The 23,333-nt window shown below is 25.5% G+C and overlaps 1 protein-coding gene across 1 annotated transcript in view; it reads left to right on the plus strand.

Annotated features, from left to right (window-relative positions):
* LOC145193000 (uncharacterized) overlaps positions 1-23,333 on the plus strand; it is an 87,368-nt gene that overhangs the window by 24,812 nt on the left and 39,223 nt on the right. Inside the window, exons 6-12 of the mRNA XM_090070615.1 lie at positions 138-2,532; positions 3,943-4,007; positions 13,047-13,541; positions 17,277-17,335; positions 17,825-17,882; positions 21,255-21,308; positions 23,232-23,285. Coding sequence (XP_089926741.1) covers positions 138-2,532; positions 3,943-4,007; positions 13,047-13,541; positions 17,277-17,335; positions 17,825-17,882; positions 21,255-21,308; positions 23,232-23,285 — 3,180 coding nt within the window. The remainder of the gene's footprint in view (positions 1-137; positions 2,533-3,942; positions 4,008-13,046; positions 13,542-17,276; positions 17,336-17,824; positions 17,883-21,254; positions 21,309-23,231; positions 23,286-23,333) is intronic.

Below are 23,333 nucleotides of genomic sequence, written 5' to 3' on the forward strand. Positions count from 1 at the left end.
TGTAAATCTTAAAACATTTATATTGTTAAAAAGTTGCTTCTAACAAATAAATCTTAAAAAGTTTATTTGTTAGAAGCAGCTTTTAAATAACTTGTTTTTTCTACAATTTTTAAAGTTTTTTTAATTATGTTTTTAAGCAATATGCAAATATGAAGTTTCATGTAATCAATTGAGGATCATAATACCTGATCCATGTTTCAGCAATCAGTTCCCTTGGATTGATCAAAATCCTCCTATGCTAGAGTATTTGGACTGGAGAGATAAAACAAGTTCTCAATCTAAATTATCAAAGGAAAAACCTATTCAAGAGTTGGCGATGGAATACTTTGAAAGAAATTTTGTTGATCTTAACCAAGTAGTTTGTTTTCCTCCATTGATGATTGATAAACAAATGGACACCATATGCATTCCGCGCTTGTTTACTGAACTGTTTAAAGAAGAGCTTACAGAAGGTATTCGTGCTGTATTATCTGATTATGACCTATATCATCATGCAACCTTACTAAACTTTAAGCCTCAAAAACATTTTCAGCGATCTTCAGTCAATAGAGTTGTAATATTTTATGCAAAAATAAATTTGATTTTTGTTGTTCGTGTTGCTTCTTCATCAGATTGCATCAATCAAGAGTCTAAAAACTGCTCTGCTGATGTCAAATACTTTGCAAGTATCAACAAACCTGTTACTGAACAAAAAGCCTTAACCATATTAGGAGTAGTAGCTTGTTGTTCAATTGAAAGAAAGGATTTAGAACAAAAACTAACTTTCCAGTTTTCTTCCAAGTTTCAAAATGAATTTTACAATGTCTTATTTATATGCCAAGATGAACTTAAAACATACCAGACTTTAAACAGGTGGTGGCGCAAAGAGTTTTATAAGTACTGTTTAAATAAAAACTCCCAGACAAGTAACAAAGGACTTTTTAAGCAAGTTATAGGGTTAACCATGTTGATTATTGCAAAATGTGATGTAACTTTGCCCGCACTCAATTCAGATACTTTAGAACAGATTAACTCATTGATTCTTAACCCTGAACAAGTAAATGCTATAAATGACAAGGAACTTAAAAAAATCATAGCTGGCGGATTTGGCTCTGGAAAATCTGTGGTTGGGAGAGAAATTGTAAAAAACTTTTATGTAAAATCATCCAAATGTTCCACTTTGTATTATATTTGCTGTGACCATTTTTCTTTATTTGAATGTGAGATGAAAGAGTTTACTGATTGTTTAAAGAAAGATTTAAATAGCAATGTTAAAATTGTGTGTGAGAACATATTAGAGTTATGGCAAAACCAAGATATGTATAAAAACAAAGATATTTCTCTCCCAAAATTACTGCAATATTATAGTAAAAATGACAGTATTATAGTAAACTTTGTACTTGATGAACTTCCGGGTGAATATATCAAAGAAAAAGATGCAAACAAGTTAAAGGAGTTGTTTTCCTCACTTTTAAAAGAATCTTTAGTGGTCTTTATACCTAAAAGTATTGAGAAGAATCGATATTTAAATATAGATGGTGAAAAACATATGTTAGAAAGTAATTGTTTTCATGAAGAAAAAATAGGGATGAAAAATATAATTCTTAAAAAGTCAATGAGAGTTACAAAATGTATTCAATCATTAATTGATTCTACTCAAGACACTATTAGTAAGTCAAATACTGTTTTGTATTTGACACAGCAAGAACATCAACCTAATGTTCAACAGAAAGATGATGCAGCAACTGTTAAAGGTTTTCATGATTATGATTTAGATCAAGGGGCAAAGATAGTATCAAATTGTCAAAAGGTTGTTGGATCAAATATATATATGGAAAGTCAGTTTGTGTTTAAACCTGGGGTCAGTGGGCATTCAATTGAAGGTGAAAAACCTAAAGTAATATCTCTTCCTTCTCTAGTCTGGACAGAAGAAAGCTCTGCAAAGATTTTATCAGTTGTATTAGAGAAGATTTGTTTTGACAAAGTTAGGGGCACTACTGTTATATGTAACAACATGGATGAAGTTAAATTGGTTGCATATGCAATAGATATTATCGAAAACTATCAAGCAGTGGTTTATTCACCATATTTACAGAAATACAATCCAACATTTGAAAAAAAGATCTCTGTGACCAATAAAATTAAAGAAAGTCAACAAAATGTGCTTGTAGCTGACAGTAGGGCAATGTGTGGATTAGAATCAGAAGTTGTTATTGTCTTAGTGAAACCAGAGGAGTATTATGTTAGACATGTAATTGCAGACATTTGTGCAAGATGTAATTCACATTTAATAGTTTTCGTTTTACCTTCAGAGAATGCAGTTTTCCAAAAGAATGGAACCATTAAAGAGGTGTTAGATAATTGGTCAGAGGACATTGTTCAAAAGATCCAAGTTGAAATCAATAATGACGAAAATCATCTATGCAGATGTACAAATGGCAGTTTATATATAAATAAGCAATGCAAAGATTTTAAAGATCGTGGAAGCAAAAAGAATTTTGTTAACTATATTGAAGACAGTAACTTCAAAATTAATGATGAAAATAATATAATGTAAGTACATTATATGGTCTTATGTAAGTACTTCATTTGGTCTCATGTAAGTATTTAAAATTTTCTATAAAACTATGCATATAAATATGAAGGATATTCCACATAACATAAAATGTAAAAAAAGAGAAAAATCATTTTAACTTTTTTTTGACTTGCTAAGGAGAAGAAATCTAATAAAATTACATAGAAAATCTTCTTCGGGCTAATGATGAATTTCATTTCAAATACAAAATTGTTAGACCATAAAATTGTTATTCCATATTTGTGATACAAAAGTAGTCTGATTTTTTCAACTTTGTACACAGGTGCCATATAAATAAAATGTTACAACTATTTTTTGGTTAACATTTTTATGATTTCTCAGCTTTGTTTTATTATATTTGCCAATATCAACGGATTTTGCTGAATATATTGTCAACTGTCTCAAAAATGACCGAAATGTTTTTGGAAAACAGAAAAAAAAAAGAAGAAAAAAGATGGTTTATGATTGTTCAAAAATAATTTAAAATAATGAAAGGTTTCCATTGGTTCTAGCTGAATGAACTTACAATTAAAATCAAAGATATATGTTCCTAAACTTTCACTAGCCAGACAGTTTAGTTCTAGACCTTAGAGCGATTAGGATTGTTTAATGAAAGCTGAAGATCGTCTTAAATTGATCGAAACAAAGATTTTTAGTTAAATACTAGTGATCATACTTTTGGAATGGTTACAAATGAATTTTCTCTCAAATAACTCATCAACTGTCTTTCACACTGAAGAAAAATGGTTAACTTTTAATGTAACAATTTAGAATTCATTAGGTAGTAATAGATATATTTTATAAAACGGAAACAATCTAGTGAAAGTAAAGACTTTTGGTGTGACAATTTAGAAGAGGAAGAAAATGATGATAATCATCATGAAACTAATTATCAAGTTTTTGTTAATTGGAAAGAATTACCACTAATATGTTGTTGAACTATATGAGCTTGATGGAATTAAAAGCCCTATTTGAAAAATTCACATGGTTACAAGAATGTTTAAAAGATCACCTCTAAGAAATGATAATCTTTGACACTGTTGTCTTTAATTTTGAAAAAGTTGGCTTTAATTTTGGATAAAAAAACACTTAGGAATTCAGTATCTAAAACCGTTTTTATTAACAGGTGTTAGTATAAACAAATTTTTTTTTTATCCATCCAAATTCAAATCATCCATTTAATAACATAATTACTTTAACATTGACCATGAATATAAATATACAGTTTTTGTAATAAATTTTGAGTAGATTTTGGTTATGAAGTTTTTGATATTACCTTTAATTGGAAATTTTAATTAGTTTTTATAAAACGTTTCTTTCATGAACTTAAAGATATCTCTTAACAGTTAAAGTTTTATTTTCCAATCATTTTGTAATATTACATTCAGATATGAAAGATTGGTCTTGGACATTTTGGACAACACAAAATCAACAAAAAAGGAAATCAAACAAAGTGAGTGATCTTTTTCTGTTAAACAAAGTAGTTAAAAATTCATGCAAATTCTATCTTTAACTGGGTATTTAAAAATAAATTAACATTTAAAACATGGGCTTTTTTTACAATTTTTTTAATTTAGACATAATTTAGACTAATTTAGAAGTTTTGAATAAATTTTTGGAAAAGTATTCTGAGAGGTTTAAATATGTTGTATGCCCACAAACATCATGTATATTAAAATTTAGGAAACTTTTCACATTTTCTGAATAACTTAAATGTAGTGAATTTAAATAAGTACATTTTTTACATTTGATGCAAAGAGTCTTGGGAAAAGTTACCAGAAAGTTTGGGTTAATAAAGTTTTATTTTTAACAATCAGGCTATCTTGTTATGAACTCCAGCAATAAGCAGATTAAGATCTTGTATAAAAATATAAAAGAAAATAAAATTCAAGAGAAAACAAATCAGCTTAACATTTTTATTTAAAAAAATGCTTTAAATATTTTCTTTCTTTAGCTGTAAATCAAGATAGGTTCAATTGATGTTTCATCCAATGATGAAACATCCAATCTCTACAGAAAAAAAACAACAAATAATTGCTTTTATTCTTGCATAGGGATTTACTATATTGATTTGATTTTTTTAAACATTCAATATTTTTTGTTTGCTATATGGTTCCTTTAAATTGCTCAGTTTAATCTTTTCTAAAAGATTAATTTTTTTTATTATTCTTATTTTGGTTAAAAAATGTTTTGAAGTTGAATGCATATTGTTAACTTAATTTTGATACGTAATTTTTGGTTGCAGAAACTACATGTTGTTTCACTAAGTTACATATGGTCATGTTGCTCAATGTTCAATAGAAATTATTTCAAAATCAAATCTTTCTTACCTAAAATATGCTGTGAAAGAACTAGCTTTTGCTCAAAAGAATATGGTAAATCCCTATGCAAAAATAAAAGCAATTATTTGTTTCTTTTTGTTTCGGTAGAGATAAGATGTTTTGTGAAATGCATATTGTATCCTGCACAAAAACATCAATGGATCTTTACTTGATTTACTGCTAAAAAAAAGCATATATTTAAAGCATTTTCTAAAAAAAAAATGTTTAGCTTATTTGTATTGTATTGCACTGATTTTTTAAAATTGCTTACGTAGCTCAGTTTTCAGTTTAAAATTAGAATTATACAGTATAAATTAGGTTTGAAAAAATAAATATTTGAAAAGAAATTTATGACTTTCCAAAAACAAACAAAGCATAGTACAAAATTTAACTATAGGGAACATTTAACTAGTTGTTTAATGGTGTCCTCAGTCCTAGCTGTTACACTGATTGGATCAATCTTATACTAAACAAACCAACACTCAATGTTTTATATGATATATAAAATTCACCAATATTAATGTGTAACAGGTATTCACTGAAAAATGAGACTTGTGTTTAAATGTTTAGTTTTTCAAAAAAAAGAAAACTTATGAGATTGGAGTAAAAAAAAACAAAGTTAATAATTTACTTTTTTCTTCTTCAAGAAAAAAGATTTCTGCAAGTTTAAAATGTTAATTGAAATATGTAGTGAACTAGTTATTGTTTCATTCATTCAAAAAAGGAGTATTCACCTTTATTCTAAATAATTATATCAGTCTCTCAGGAAGTTGAAATTAAAAAAAAAAGTTGTTTAAGTTTTTGAAAGTTTATAACCAGTCAAAAGATGAAAATTTAATGAAAAGTTAAAAAGATGAGATTATAAATATTGATTTGAATTTTTGCGCAATGTAAAAAAAAAAAAAAACTCATGTAATTGTTTTTGTTAATTTCATATAAAAACAAATATAACAAATGTATTTGTAGAATTTAAAAAACTTCTAAAATGGTTCCTTTAAGAAACCATGATAAGTACAGGAAAATTATGCATGTTTTGTGCTTAAAAACAGCTAATAGAGAACCAAGTTACCTCAATAAAGAAAAAGTCAATTTAATTTTGCAAAATCAATCATCTTCATTGACCTATGAGTTCCAATGGACATCTGTGAATGTTGCATCTGAAGGCAAAAGGATCAATATCCCACCTTTTTATGACTTCTCAGAGCATTAAAGAAATAGCAACTAGAGACAAACATGTATCTGGAGCTATAGAAAAATCTGCTATTTCAACTACATCGGCTTTATAAAAAGGGACTATTCATTTACTTCAGCCATAAGGGAGACATTCTTTTAAAAAAGAATGAAATCAGCATTACATGCTCAGTGCATCAGACCTTGTTTGAGTGCAAGTTAACACTATTAAGTCCAATTTTAAAATGGAAAATTTGCATCAACTTTGAACAAAATTTTTAAAACCAGAATAATTTAAACCATACTTTCTAGTTAACTTTCAAAAAATTGGTCAAACTTTGTCAGAAAATTTTATTGTTTCCTCAATTTCAAGTGAGTCTGAAATAAAAGTTATTAATCACTGTCTGCGTTTAAAAAAAACTCTTGAAAAAATTGACAAGAGAACCTGCTTTGAACTCTATTGTTAAATTAGGGGTGGATGGAGGTGGAAATTTTCTTAAAGTCTTCTTTGGCATTGTATCAAAAGAATCAGCATTTGAAGTACCTCACATTCAAAAAGACTTTTAACTAAAAATAGTTTCAAAGTCTCTGGTGTAAAGATACAGCTCTTGGTAGCAATTTCCTAGAATTTCTCTGAAAATAATGACAGTGTTTGCATCATGCTTGATTTTATCAAAGCTCATGAAGCCCAATTTTTGCTTTTATGTGATATGAAAATAGCAAATATTGTTTGCCGAATTCAATCACATTCAAGCATGCATCTAAGTAGTTTTTGTGATATTGATCCAAAAAGGCCCCACCTGACTGGCTCACCACGAACAATCGAACTTTTAAAGAGATGCCACAAAGATTTCATTGATTCTGGGCTGATGTGAGAAATGCTAAACTCTTCAAAAATATCATTCGTTCTCCTATTCTGACATCAAGCTGTGAAAAATCTTTTGTCCTTGATTTAGTGCCTCCCATGGAACTACACTTGATGATGGGAGTTGTAAATCACCTTATGAAATTTCTTAAAGAAATTTGCGCAGTTTGTCTAAATGACTTGAAGAAATAAGAGTTGCCACACAGCCTTATCATGGAGCCAAGCAGGTATTCAAGCAATCCCAGTCATTCACACTCTAAAAAAAGTTAATGAAGTTGTTAAGGCTCGTTTTAGCATGAAGTTGGGCCAAAGTTATCAGAAAAAATCCAAAACTTTAAATAATCCTATCTTGCAACAAGTGCAAATGTTTCACCAAAGGTAGACAGTTTTTTTTATCATGTGCAACACTTCATACAAAGGAAACAATCATCATTTGAAATCTACTCAGAGCATTATTTCATTTTTGTAAAAAAAAAGATGTTTTAAACATGTTTATTGTCTCTAGCAAATTAATTCATTTCTTTGCCTTATATTCTGCTCCAGGACAAAATAATTGGTTATGTTTTTTTAGGAAAAGCATCGATTTTTCATGTTTGATTGATTAGTTTAGTCAAACATATACTGTTAATAGTAATGTAGAAATGCAAAACACAGTTTTCACTAGTGAGAATTTTCAATCAAATAAAGAGTAAATTTTTGAACTTAAATTTCTTTCTTTTTCTTAGAAATTTTAGCGATTAGATATTATTGTTCCATCGAGTCTACTCTATCAACCCACCAAAGAGTTTTCTCGGGTCAGCCAAGTTTTCAAAATTTTAAAGCTAAATGCTTCTATGCATTGTTTTTCAAACAAAAACAGAACAGATTTTAGCTAACATATTTTTCTTTATAAAAAAATTAATTTCATTATTTTTGCACCAAAATTTCGCACCACAGAAACATTCATGCGTGACGAAATTATTTTAAAAATGCAAAAAAATTAACTCCGTTTTAATTAGATAATACCCGCTAATTACTGCTTATAAGTTTACGCTAATTGTACTGATTCCTGTTATCACAAAATAAAGTCGATACAAAAAATACAAAGCAACTTTAACTTCAATGCTTACATCTACGAAATCTTTTGGTATGCTCATATTATCAAGGTGCTCAAATTACCCTAATCTACCCTATATATTACCAAGGTGCTCAAATTACCCTAATCTACCCTATATTTTTCCTAATGCTTTTGGTTTCTTTTACATTGAACCTTAGTTTTCTTTTGACAAAAGCCCAATATCTTTTGATGGGACGTAGTTCGGGACAATTTGGTGGATTGCAGTGTTTTTCAACGAAATATACTTTTGATTTTGTTAAAAAACACTGCAATCCAAAAAATTTCTCCCTTCCTGATTTTCTTTTGATTGTACCAGTGTCCTTAAATCGTCTCTCAACGCTCTGCATTGTTCTCAAAGTAATCTGCAGCTCCTTAAAAATTGTTTTGTTTGATACAACAGGATTTTCAACAAGAAAATGCAAAAAATTTTTTTTGCTTCTTATTTTGATTTGATGTCATTTCAATTAAAGCAAACTGTTTTAATAACAGAGTTGTTTAAATATTGAATAACATTAATGCAATGACATTTTAAAACAATTAGCTATTTAAAATGATGCGCTGTTTCCGTAAACACCACATCAGAACACGCGCAGATTTTTTCTGGTACATTTCTTAAATATGTTCGGTGTTTTTGTCTTCAATCTTTGAATCAAGATACTTCATGAATGTTTCAGTCTTCAATCTTTTAATCAAGATACTTCGTGAATGTAAAGATACATGTTCACTGAATTTAAATCAATTAAATCAAATAAATAAAATTCAAATCTAGAAGACTATGACGATGATGATGACGATGATGATGATGACAATGACAATGAAGATGGTGACGATGACTATGATGACAATGACGATGATGATGACGATGATAATGACGATAACGATGACGATGATGATGATGATGATGATGATGATGATGATGATGATGATGATGATGATGATGATGATGATGATGATGATGATGATGATGATGATGATGATGATGGTGATGATAATAATAAATAATAATAATAATGATACTACAACAAAAGTAACAGTTATAGTAAAGTGAAAGAGGTGCTTTTTTTGGGACTGCAATTATTTTGATACCATTGATACTTTTGATAATCAAGAACCTATTAGGTAAAGATTTCTTTGATAAGTAAAACTTATCATTTTAGGATCCTATTGTTATTGAGAAAATCATTTATTTTTTGAATGATATGTTCAAAAACTGTGATTAAATTCTTTGATCTTCATCTTTTGTTCCAGACAAATTTAGTTTACACTGAACCTTGCCGTCATTTTCAGTAGATTTTTTTATAAATTAGGTCATCTCATTTCAAATTATCCTAAAAAAAATTTTGACATCCTGTTATGGTTGAATCTTTGCTGATTCAGCATTTTTGTGACAAAAAGGATGAGTCAACAAAACAACTTTCACCTTTAATATCCTGATGATAATGGTTAAGGGAAGCTTCCCAAAATTTCATAAGGTTTTGATATTGTAAAGCATTAAAATTAAAGTCTTTTTAAAAAGTAAAAATAAAAACAAATAAGTGACCAAAAACACAGTAGCCGTAAATATAATTATATACTTATGTTTTTTTTTTGTTTAAAAAAAAGAATAATATCAAATATTTTATTAATTGTATAATAGCTGAATATTTTATTATTTATTGTTTTTGAACTAATATGTACGAAATGATAATGCATATTTGTGCCTGGAACCTTTCTCTTAAGCAAATATATTTGTGCTCAAGTTTGGTCAACTTCTAAAAAAAAAAAGCAAAGTATGACTTATCCAACAATTAAAATGTCAGTAAAGAAGGTTTTGTGATTGAATGATTGATAAAAACAAAAACCTTATAAATTTTTGTTTTTATTTAATTCGAAGAAGATCTCACACCCTGAGAAGTACACTTAAACGTTCAATCTACTTTCAATGAATATAAAATAGTTAAATAATTATACAGTTTAACACATTACAAAATCAAAATTTACGATAATTAAGTTTCTGTATTTTTAAAGCGAGCCAACATGTAAGTAGCACTGAATATCAGAATTTTCAGTCTACTAGCAATTTTTTAAATAACTTTTAAAAAATGGAGTTTATTAATTTAACATAATCTGCCCAGTAGTTACTTGTTTCAGAATTGAGAGGACTAATCAGTTAACTGTCCTACCAATTACAATGGTGTTTATCTTGGTTAGTAGCAAAAAATAGCCAGTCAACATTAAATGACAAAAATTAACAAAGTTTTTAAATTTTAAATTTAAAGTTTTAAATTGCGCTGCATAGCCATCCAAGAAGTACTAAACACTTAATTCATCAAGTAGATTGACTTTGATACATCTAATTAAATCATCTTGAATTTAGTAAAAAAAAAGATTTTTATCTGAGGAATGATTCTTTTTTAAAGTAAGGTACAAACGGGTAAAGCGAGCTTTAACTTTTGCTCCAGTGATGCTGTTGAGCCTCATCCTGGACAGCATGCTGATAACTTTTACCAATATTAAACATTCGTTCTGCTTCAGATTTTCTTCACAGTTTTTCAGGTAGCTACTTTGTGCTTAAGCTGTATAGATGATTGTGAGGTAAGATTATCAATTCTTTGGATAGCAAACCAATAAACTCATCAAGTGGAACTGTTTCTGACTCTAGCGTTGTTTTTCGGTACTGTTGTTTGGTATTTTTGTGGTGAATACACACAGATTTTGATTTGCCTTAAGTGTTAGTTGCAGTGCAGATTGTAGTTTTAAATGCAATTTAATTTCATTAGGATTAAGTAATACTAGTAGCCTTTATTAAACATGCTGGTTATTTTACACATAAAGTTTACTAATTTATACATAACAAAAAAAAAACTAACCGTTCTGGAGAGCATTCAAGAGATTTTTTAATTTCTTGATTGCTTTCCAGAACGGTTAGAATACATTTAAAACATTTAGAAAGCACTTTCAATATCATCTTCAAAAATGGTTTTAGTTTGAACATCATTTGTGAAAACTCATTGCTTAGATAGAAGTCAATTAGTATTTCTATTGTTTTTGGTGAAACAGGGTTTGCAAGTTTCTTTCCTGGTGATGATATACCTTGTTCTTCTTTAACTTTTTTGCAGCTCTAACAAGATACTAAAACCCTTCAAATTCTAATACTAGTTTCTAGTTAGATTCTAGTTGCACCTTATGATGGTAAGAGTCATATATACATACATTAAACTGTCTAAATTGTCTAGATAATTATCTTTCTTGACTTAGGATTACTCACGTTTTTCTTGTATTAGTTTTGCTTAATCAAACTCTTTTAATTGCCTAAATAATAATACAAAACAAATAGTTGTAGTAACTAAAAATTTATTATACTAGCTTTTATTTCTCTCACCGAGCCTAATAGGTATCAATAAACTAATAACAAATGTTATTTTTCTCTCAAAAACCATTACTATTGTTGTTTTTCTCTCAAAATTCTTGCTGTAGAATTGTTCATGATAATTGAACTTTATTCTTTTTTCAAATCTGCTTGCCACAATATTTCTATTTGACTCTCTCACATAATTTAATTAAGAATTGCTTCCTTGAAAGTCTAGTTTTGTGTTATTAAATGCAGAGTGATTTTCCGGTTTAAAATAACTTACCTATAATTTTTAATGCATTTTAAGGAAAATAGTTAAATGTATACATTTATTTTTTTTTAAAGCAAGCTTTTGTTAGTTTTAACTATTGAAGAGCGTATTTAATAAAGTTGCCAATTAATAAAGCATTAAAAAGAAGTTCAAATTTAAAACTCGTCTTTGCATGACATAATCAGGTGTTTCATCTTAAAATTTATGTAATTAAAGCTCCACTAATGATTTTTGAAAGAACATTTTGATCAACCATAAATTAGAAAAAGCAAGAACAAAGGTTATTTTTTTTGAGTAATCCTAAAATGAAATAAAATTATACAAGTTGTTTCAAATTTGCTCAAAAATCCAAAATTGTTAGTCAATATTTTTAAATAAAATTGGATAAACAAAACATTTCTACTGTACACAAAGCCTTAAGAGAGTCATTTTTGAATCCTATGAGCAAAAGTCTGCAGGGGAACCAAATTTTAGGAAGTTTTATCTAAACATTTTAAAGAATTTAAAGGTCAAAGTTGCTGTGGATCATTCTGCTGTTGCTAAAATGCTGAATCAGCAAAGTTGCCAATGTCTCAATAATCAATGCATATTTATATTACAATTTTTGCAACTTTTTATTTATTATGAGCTACAAACAACGTAAAGATCAATTGATTTTGGGATAAAAGAGTGTCATAGTCTGAATGATTTGACATTGATTTTTGCATATTTTATCAAATGAAGTTTCCTCAAACTTTTGTTTTGTAACAGATATTTACTTTGACTGGTGAAACCCTGTATGGATTTTTTATTAAAGCTTATCCTTTTCTCTCACTTGTGGCTCCCAGTTTCTGTGAAAAAAAAATTTTTTTACTGATTTCCTGACACATTTATGAATAGTTTAACTTAATCTCTACAGCCAAAAATATTTTGAGACAGATTTTGAATAAACCAGCAGACTTAAGTTTTTTTGTAAAATTTCGTTTCAAGATATTTTTTTTTTATTAGAGTGGATCATAAAACTATATATTTTTGTTTTAAATACTATAAATTCTTTATCATTAAAGTGATTCATATAAAGATATACTTTCTATTTATTCAAAACTTTTTAAATTTTGTTCGTTCATAATTGATATTTGATATATAGTTTGAATGATAATTGAAAATAACTTTGATTTTAATTTCGTTATGTAGATGCAGAAAAAGTATCAGTTTTTTAAAACGATATTTAATCAACATCAAATAATCGTTCAGTAATAATAAATTAAATATAACACTACTTAATGATTAAAATAAGTTTAACCATTTCTTTTATAGCATAACACATTTGTGAATCAAAATAATTTTAAGGAGGAAAAAGTACATATGCCAAGCATTTAATATATCATTTTCGATTTTTTGTAAGCTTTTTTATCGAGTTTTTGGATAAACTTTTTTTTTATTTTAATTTCTGCTAAAGTGCTTTTTGAAATTGAAGCTGAGGAACCAGGTGAACACACCCTAGTGGTTGGTCAAGTTTTAAATAATATTAGTCAACAAGATGGTGGGTGGTGTAAGGGTGAAATTAATGAGAAACGTGAAGTCTTTCCTGAAAACTTTGTTGATGTTATAAAAGATACAATTTCGCTTCCTCAACCATCAACACCAACTAATGTAAAAATAGCTGGCGCTGTAAAAAAAGCAAGAGTTGCGTTTGAGTATGATGCTAAGCAGGATGATGAATTAGCACTGAAAGTTGGAGAAATTATAGAAATTTTAGAAGATAGTGATGAAGGATGGTGGAAAGGTAGATTAAATGGAGAAGTAGGAGTGTTTCCATCCAATTTTGTAGAAGTTATCAAAGAAGAAACAAAATCACTTTTACAAGCTTTACCAACTATGCTTCCACCTCTTCCAATATCACCACCGGCTTTACTACCTCAACCTCCTGCATCAACTGATACAGACATAACAGGTGCATTTATTTATGTTTTATGCATTAAATGTATTGTTGCTATTGGTAATGCTTTTAAATTTTGAAATGTCAATTACAGTTTCAGTTTAATTAAACTTGTTTTTTGCAAAAAATAATGAAAATAGTTAAGCAGAAAATAGTTTTAATATTATTTAAAAAATCTTTTATTTAAAGATTTATTAAATAATATTAAAACTATTTTCTGCTTAAATTTTGTTCTCTAAACACAGTAGAGATTAAAATATTACTCAAGATCTCTCACATTTCAAATAAAACAAAGGTTATAAAAAAAGCGTTCTATCAAGAGGTGTTTTCAATGTTAAGCAACACCAAAAGTCTCGATCTATTTTTTAAAAACTCTTGTAAATAGTTAATGATAATAATAATTTTTTTTATACAGAAAGTTGATTTTTTTTTTGAATAGGTAACAAGTTTTAATTAATTAAGACTTACTTTTTGGCTAAATTTATTGTTTTAATGAAATTTTATTTTTAGTTTTTTATAAATTTGTTGTAACTTTAAAGATTATTCTAATGAGCATTTAGGGGCATGTTCTTAAGCGATTTTTTATTCTTTTTAAGTGTTTCAACAATTGCATCTTTTGAATTATGATGATAATGCTCTTGAAAGAGAGCATTATCCTTTTATCCAATTACTGCACAATATCCAACCTTAAATTACTCATGTTTTCCTTGTATCAGTTTTATTAAATTAAGATCTTTAAATTGCATGAAAAACAAATAATAGATTATCAATAAATTCATCTTTCTGATCATGTGATATATTACAATAAAATCATTAAAATTGCAAAAGCAACAATAATAGCATGTGGATTTGTAAATTACACAATTAAACAAATATATTTTCTTCTGAGTACAAACTAATAACTTCTAATTTGGATTCTTATTTGGGTTACATTTGGTTTCTTTTATTGTTGGTAAATTCACAACACATGCTGCTGCCATTTTAATGATTTTATTGTAATATATAACATGATCAGAAAGATAACTTTAATACTCAATATATGCAACATAGTAATATAAAAACTCTTAGATTTTTTCAAACTAATAGCAGATTTTATGGCTTAAGTACAAATACAAAGTGCATAAAATAAGTACTTGAAGAGTACCAAGTACTCTTTAAGTACACATTTTTAGATTTCTAATATAAATTTTAAATTTCTGATATATATTTTTTTGATTTTAAGTTCTAATACAAATTTCTAACATAAATTTGTAATTTACGTTTCTTATTTAGACTTCTTTGATTTTCTAGTTTATGTTTCTAAATCATATTTGAAATTTATATTTCTAATTTGAATTAAATATTTTATCTTCTTTAAGTTTCTTATTGAAATTTCACTTGAAAGTTTTAATATTTTTTTTTTCTTTCTATTTTTTCTTAATATCTGCTACAAATTATTCTTCTATCAAGTGCTTCTTTAAATTTCTCTTTTAAATTTAATTTTCATACATAGGAAATACAGTATTTTGATTTTTTGGTTTATCAGTTCAATTAAAATATTATGGTATATTCTTATTGATAAGCATACTAAAGAAACAATAAATCTAAAATGGTGCAAAGTATTTGTATTTAAAAGTATTTTTCATAAAAAGATACTTTCTATTGGTTTGTGGCAAGTGTTAGGTGTTATTTTTAAAATCTGCTCCTTGTTTTATAGGTGTAGGGATTCAAAAAATCTTATGTTATTTTAAACTTGGAAACAAGCTTAGAGTTTTAGCTTAAGTATCAATTCTGTAGTTTTAAGTATAGACTACTTCAAAAAAAGATATTTTGCATTCTGGAATGTTAAGTGTTCATTTTCCTGCCTTGTAATAATTATTTTTAGAGATTTGAAAAAGTAAGGTCTAATGGCTGAAGTTTATGATTACAGTGTGGAGATGTGATAAGCCTTGTGTCATTCTCACAAACAATATTAACCACCTCATGTGTCCTAGGGCTATGATGAATAGCAAGCAAAAGCAAATGAGGATAATTTTTAGAGGAGTTGGTAACAGTAGCAAAATTTTTTAGTCAATGCATTAAAATTGTGCTATCCATCCTTTAGCACTGATACTATAGCACAGTTTTCAACAGACTCAGCAAAGAGCTGCACTTAACAGGAGCTCTGTTTAACAGAGTTTGAACCATTTTTTCTTAAGGAAATTCTAGTTCTTTTTGTATTGGTTTTAATTTATTTAAGATAAAAATAGGTTAAAGAATGTGCAAAAATAAACTGAAAATAAGTTAAAATTAAAGTTAGAAAAACAATTTTGAAGTGTAAAAAGAATATTTCAAAAGGAAATTTCACAAAAAAACAAAATTCAAAAGCACACATCTAAAGGAAATATGGGATTTTTGCAGTTCCAAACACCAAGAAAGAAAAACATTTTTTGAAATAAGATTTAATGATAATAAATTTATCAGGTAAAAGCCTCTTCAAAAAGATTATGTAAGTATTGGTAGTAACCAACACATGCACAATTGTTTGATTTTATGTAATCTTAAAGAACTAGTTTTTTTCTTTTAAAACTAAACATTCTCAAGAGGTTATTAGGTTTTCCAAACTCTGTAGTTTAAAAGACTGTAGACTGAAATGGTGTATAACTGTTGGAGCATCAGGAACTCATGTTTGTGTATGTATCAATCATCAAAATATAATAATCTTAACCAATTTTATACAATGGAATTATAATTATAATACTCTTAATCAATTCTATACAATGGAAATGTATCTACAAATATCTGATAAAAAAAATTGTTTGTGATGTTACAAGTAACAAGTGCATGGTTCATAAATGTTCTAATTGTCCAGGGACAATTATTTGACAATAATGCTGGTATGGAGATGTTGTTTAATCAGTGACAGACTACAGACTGCAGAGTGTTAATCAGTCAGAAACCAACAACTGAAGAATGCAAACTAATGTTGTCCAAGGCAATAGACAAGTTAACAGCTCATTTCTACACTGCAAAATGTCAGGCAAGAAACCAAATGCAGCAAAAAGAAAATTTGGCAAAAGGCTGCTGTATTGTCTTGGTTGACTTTGCAGAAAAGTAAATGTTTGTGATTTAAGATGAAATTCAAAGATACCATTGGAGCAAAAGACTTTTGCTGTGTTTTTATTATTTACGCATCACTTATACTGACACAAGATCATTAGGTTAAAAAAAACTTTACCCTGAAGTTTAAAAGCTTAATAAAAATAATCATGTTGTTTCCTTTAAATTATTTTTTAAATAAATGAATTTATGAAAGATGATTTTAATTACACCACAAGTTTTGTCCCTGAACTAATAGTTTCTTTCCAGGAAAAAAATTCAGTATCAAAACTTAGTTGTTTGTGGTATTTTATAATTTTGTGACAACAAAACCTAATTAACTTAGTCAGAATTAAAGTTCCAGAAAAAATATCCTATTAAAAAAACTTTTTTCCGTGTTGCTTCATTGAACTCTATTTTTAACTTTTATTTTGTATCAGTGCTGAAAAATTGAAATTTGTATTTTACTTGTATAATAACATTTTATTTCATGGATTTTTTAAAGTCAAAGAAAAACTATTATTAAAGAAAATCCCTCTGCATAATACATCACTGAACTTTGGATATTGCCATACATATGATTACTTTTTTAATAAAAATTATTATTGTACTGTATCAATTCTTTTGTAGTTCAAAATGACTCAGCAAGTTATAAACCAGCTGTTTCTATAATAGTTGATCATTTATTATTAGAACCTATACTATCATCATTTATCTATACAAGAATACAAAGCTGCTCAGCTGCTGATAAGGTTTTTTTTGTGTTTTGTATATTATTTTTTTTATTGTACATGATTCATTATATATACATTACATACACTCACATTAAATAAAATGAATGTCATCTAAATCTGTTGCTAAAAAGAAGCATTGAACACCAGCTTATGTTGAATATTATGTATTTGATGTTTTAAATGAAGTTTTGAATATTTTGTTAGCCTAAATTAAATTTTATTCATTCCTTTAAGCTAAAATGTGGTATAAGCAATTTAACCTAAATATTTTTTAAATTTATTGCATTTTTTTCTCATAAAAATTGTATAATGGTCATTTTTTAAAATACTGCAAAAAAAATTTTTTTTACAGTAAAAAACTAACTTCAAACCACAAAAAAAAAAATTAATTAGTTAACTTTGTTATGTGTTGTATTAGTATTCAGTGCTATGGCATAAAAATAAAAATGATAGTAAAAATTAAAAGTGGATAACACTTTTGAAAATAATTCGTTTGACTTTGTTTAGTATTTGAAACAGAAAGAACTGAGAGAGCCGTTGGAATTTGATTATTTATATGAAGTAGGTATGTATTAAGTTTTCAGTGTTAAAAATTAGCTGTATGGAAGTTATTAGCCAATTTGGATTTTCTCATTGTTTGGTTATTGCTTAAATATCTTTAAACATAAGATCACAAGCTTAAGCAATATCAAAAGTCATAAAAAGTTGTCAAGGTTTGAGATTTCTCACAATTTAACTTTTTTTTCCCTAAAATATTAGTATTAAGTATCCCAATAACAAGATCAGGATGTATATATAATATTAAGTTTTTATAAGGTTGCAGATTCAAACACTTATAACTAATGCTAACCTAAACCGTATATGGCAATCCCAAAATAACCTTTTTTTTCTTGATGTCAAGAGATACCTTATAAAAAGATGCCACATAATAAATAATGGATTTTTTATTATATCATATTATAGAAATAAGTTTTAAGTTCTAAAACAAAAGTGGAGTTAAAAAGGGTAAGAGCAACTTATGGTAACGTGAGAGTATAAGAAAAAGATCGTAGAATTAAATGACAACAAATTGTTATTCATAAGTTGTTCTTCTAAGAGCTCATAATAAAAGTATGAGAAGATAAATTTGTTGCAAAACCTAATGATTGTCGGGCTGGAGAAATTCTTATGAATACTTGTGTAAGCATAACTTCAAAAAGATTATTTCTATGGGGAGCACAAAAAAGGTTTTTGTGGCTATTAACAGATAAAAATATCAAACAAGTGTAATTTGGAGGTTTTCAATGTTTGTTAATTTTTTTTTGATTGTGTTTTTTATTCATACATTTATTCATGAAGAACTATTATGGCTTAATTTATCATTCCGATGCAGAGGAATATAAATTTGAAAAGCAAATTATTCTCAGAATGCTTTTTGAATCACTCAGAATATTTTTAAAGTTGTATAATAGAACATTTGAAATTTTACTAAAAACAAGTTTAATGAAACTTTGTTTAAAAACATTTAAAAATTCTCTTTCAATACATAAATGGTCTGTTTGCTTAATTATAACTTGTCTTTGTCTGAACTGTTTTAAAACAATTTTCTATTTCAAATTTAAACTAATTATGAAACTTTGTTAATACACTTATTTTAATTTTATTTGCTAAATATTTACTTCCTGATCTATATAATACTTCAAAATAAAAAAAAAATTATGTGGATTTAATTGTGATACATAAAAATTTGAAAAATGAACTAAAAACTCATTTTTTTGTTTTTTTGTTTTTGTTTTTTTGTTTTAATTTACAATTGGCAGCTAAAAACTACTCAAGCGAAGTAAAGGCTGTTTTTTTTTAAAAATGTAACTTAGTAAAATTTTCGGATAAAATACAGTTTTTTAATATAAATATAGGGTCCTTTTCATACAATGTAATTTTTTTTTTTTTTTGATAAAATGACAACTATATTCAAGTTAATTACTGTCTTTGAGGAAAGTTGTATTTAGTTGTTTTTACTTTTAAATGAAATTATAAAAGTAATAAGTAAAACTAAGTTTAATCTCTATTTACAATAAACTTCTAAAACATTTTCTAAATTTGTGTTCTGAATATCAAAATTATCTGAGTATGTTTGGTTAATGCCATTTTAAAATTTTACTTGGACACCAATTTTTCAACCATTTATGCTTAATTAGATCTTAATAAGCTTATGGCAAATAAATTTCAAAGGATAATCTTTCTATTAATTGTTTTTTTGATATATAATAAATAAAATAATTTTTGATATATAATAAATAAAACAGTAATTGCTAAATAAAGTATGTGTTTTACTATGTTTTCTTTTCTGATGTATTGTTTTGCATAAAATATTTTTGCAACCAACAAGTTTCAACTTTTTTGAAATAAAGTAAAATTTTCCTAAAAGAAGTTAATTACTTAAAAATTGTTAAGAATTAATTTCATTTGTTAATTTTATTCAAAAAAAAATTATTCAAAAATTTATTCAAGTTATTCAGCTTTTTCCTCTAGAAATTTTCATTTTTCATTAATAATTAAACAGATAATAAATATTCCCATCTAAAAGCAGCCTTTAGAATTATTTTTTAAAATAGAACCTCTTATTATATATTTCGTGAAAAGTAAGCTAGAATAAGTTTTTTAAATTAATTTAAGATAATCCTTTAAACAGATATTAAATTTATTTAATTACAAACAGTTTGAATGTTTAGTTACCTTAGGGATAGCAAGGTTTTATCAAACACTAAGTTTATTTTTTAAATATGTTGAATTATAGTACCCTAATAATACAGTTTTTGTTAAGAGTGTCCAGGAGAATTTTTTTTCGTTTTAAGGCTGTTGATGCATACTCTCCTCAAAGTTTCTTTTGAGCCTTATGATATTACCTGCAAAGTTGTAATGTCATTAATGTTATTCAAAACTTAAACAACTCTGTTATTAAAACAATTAGTTTTTGAAATGTCATCAAATCAAGATAAGAAGCGACAAAATATTTTGCATTTTCTCGTTGAAAATCCTGGTGTATCAAACTAAACAATTTCTAAAGAGCTGCAGATTGCTTTGAAAACAGTACAGAGCGCTGTGTAGAACGATTTAAGGACACTGGTACAATCAAAAGAAAATCAGGAAGTGGAAGAATAGAATGTTTTGTTATGCAGAAAACCGGAGATTTCTTTTCGAATTTCAGCAAATAAATTTAAGACAAGTGCTTACACTATACAAAGACTAAAAAGAAACTGTGGCTATAAATCTTATAAAAAGAAAAAAAGTTGCACGCTGTGAATAAAAGCAAGAAAATGTCGCAATACGATGTTCAAAGCTAATCTTTAACAAAATATGCTAAAAAAAAAATATAAAAAAAATAATGCTAAAAAATCTTGTTTGATTATAGACGATGAAACTTATTGTGCAGCATATTTTCGATCTCTTCAAGGACACAAATATTAATCACCAATTAATTTAAAGAAACTGAATTCCACATATAAATACATTGGAACAAAAACTTTTTGATAGTGACATTATTTTAAGAATAAAATAATAAATATTTTAAGAATAAAATAAGAATTATTTTAAGAATAAAATAAGAATTATTTTAAGAATAAAATAAGAACTATTTTAAGAATAAAATAAGAATTATTTTAAGAATAAAATAAGAATTATTTTAAGAATAAAATAAGAATTATTTTAAGAATAAAATAAGAACAATTTTAAGAGTAAAAAAGAACTGTTTTAATAATAAAATAAGAACAATTTTAAGAATAAAATAATGCTACTGTCAAAAAGTTCAGCTCTTTATAACATTTTTCATGTATTTGCAATTAATCTCTAGATTGTAGTTTTCCTGTACCCTTTTTTTTATAATAGAAGTTAAAGTTATTGTTTGCACAAATTTTTTAATGTTTAAGGTTTCTGCTCATTTTAAGGTTGCACTTTTTAGATAAATCACTTTGGACAGTATACCCCAATGATGGATTTTGTCCAGTTTATAAAGGTAAGTTTTAGTTATTGTGTATTAGTTTTATAGCAATATGCATTTTCTCATTATTTGAATATGAATCTTTAAAAATTGTAATAATAATGATAATTATAATGATAATATTGATCTTATAGCAAGAATGATGATGGTGATAATAATAATAATATTTATAACAATAGTAAAAATAATTATAATAACAGTAATAATAACAATAATAACAGTAATAATAATAATATTAATAACAATAATAATAATAATAATAATAATAATAATAATAATAATAATAATAATAATAATAATAATAATAATAATAATAATAATAATAATAATAATAATAATAATAATAATAATAATAATAATAATAATAATAATAATAATAATAATAATAATAATAATAATGATAAGAATAATAATCATAATAATAATAATAATAATAATAATAATAATAATATTAATAACAATAATAATAGTAATAATATAAATAATAATAATTATAATAATAATAATGATAATAATATTAGTAACAATAATAATAGTAATAATATCAATAATAATAATTATAATAATAATAATGATAATAATAATTATAACAATAATAATAATAATAATAATAATAATAATAATAATAATAATAATAATAATAATAATAATAATATAAATAATAAAAATAATAATAATAATAAAAACAATAATAATAATAATAATAATAATAATAATAATAATAATAATAATAATAATATTAATAATAATAATAATAATAATAATAGTAATAGTAATAATATTAAAAATAATAATAATAAAAATAATAATAATAATAATAATAGAAGAAACAGTAATAATAACAATAATAATAATAAAAATAATAATAATAATAATAATAAAAATAATATAAATAATATTATTAATAAAAATGATAATAATAATAATACAAATAATAATAATAATATTATTAATAAAAATAATGATAAAAATAATAAAAATAATAATAATAATAATAATAATAATAATAATAATAATAATAACAATAATAATAATAATAATAATAATAATAATAATAATAATAATAATAATAATAATAATAATAATAATAATAATAATAATAATAATAATAATAATAATAATAAAAAAATAATACCAATAATAAAAATAATAATAATATTAACAATAATAATAATAAAAATAATAATAGTATAAATAATAGTAATAATAACAGTAATAATAAAAGTAATAATAATAGTAATAATAATAGTAAAAATAATAGTAATAACAGAGTAAATGTCGCAATTCGATGTTCAAAGCTATACTTTCAAAAAATATGTGCTCAAAAATTTTGTTTGATTATTGACGATGAAACTTATTGTGCAGCATGTTTCCGATCTCTTCCAGGACACCAATATTACTCACCAATTAATTTTAAGAAACTGAATTCCAATTATAAATACATTGGAATGAAATCATTTTGACAGTGACATTATTTTAAGAATAAAATAAGAATTTTATGAAGAATAAAATATAAATTATTTTCAGAATAAATTAAGAAATATTTTAAGAATAAAATAAGAATTATTTTAAGAATAAAATAACATTAACTTTAAGAATAAAATAACAATTATTTTAAGAATAAAATAACAATTATTTTAAGAATAAAATAACAATTATTTTAAGAATAATATAAAAATTATTTTAAGAATAAAATAAAATTTATTTTAAGAAAAAAATTAAGAATTAATTTAAGGTTAAAATAAGAATTATTTTAAGAATAAAATAATGTTATTGTCAAAAAGTTTAGCTCTTTTTGACATTTTTCATTTATTTGCAGATAATCTCTAGATTGTAGTTTTCCTGTACTCTTCTTTATATAATAGAAGTTAAAGTTATTGTTTGCACAAATTTTTTAATGTTTAAGGTTTCTGCTCATTTTAAGGTTGCACTTTTTAGATAAATCACTTTGGACAGTAAACTCCGATTACGAATATTGTCCAGTTTATAAAGGTAAGTTTTAGTTATTGTGTATTAGTTTTATAGCAATATGCATTTTCT

Source organism: Hydra viridissima, unplaced genomic scaffold (genome assembly GCF_058129835.1).
Source record: "Hydra viridissima isolate aposymbiotic clone 2 unplaced genomic scaffold, HvirCarnegie_v1 scaffold_1, whole genome shotgun sequence".
Taxonomy (NCBI): domain Eukaryota; kingdom Metazoa; phylum Cnidaria; class Hydrozoa; order Anthoathecata; family Hydridae; genus Hydra; species Hydra viridissima.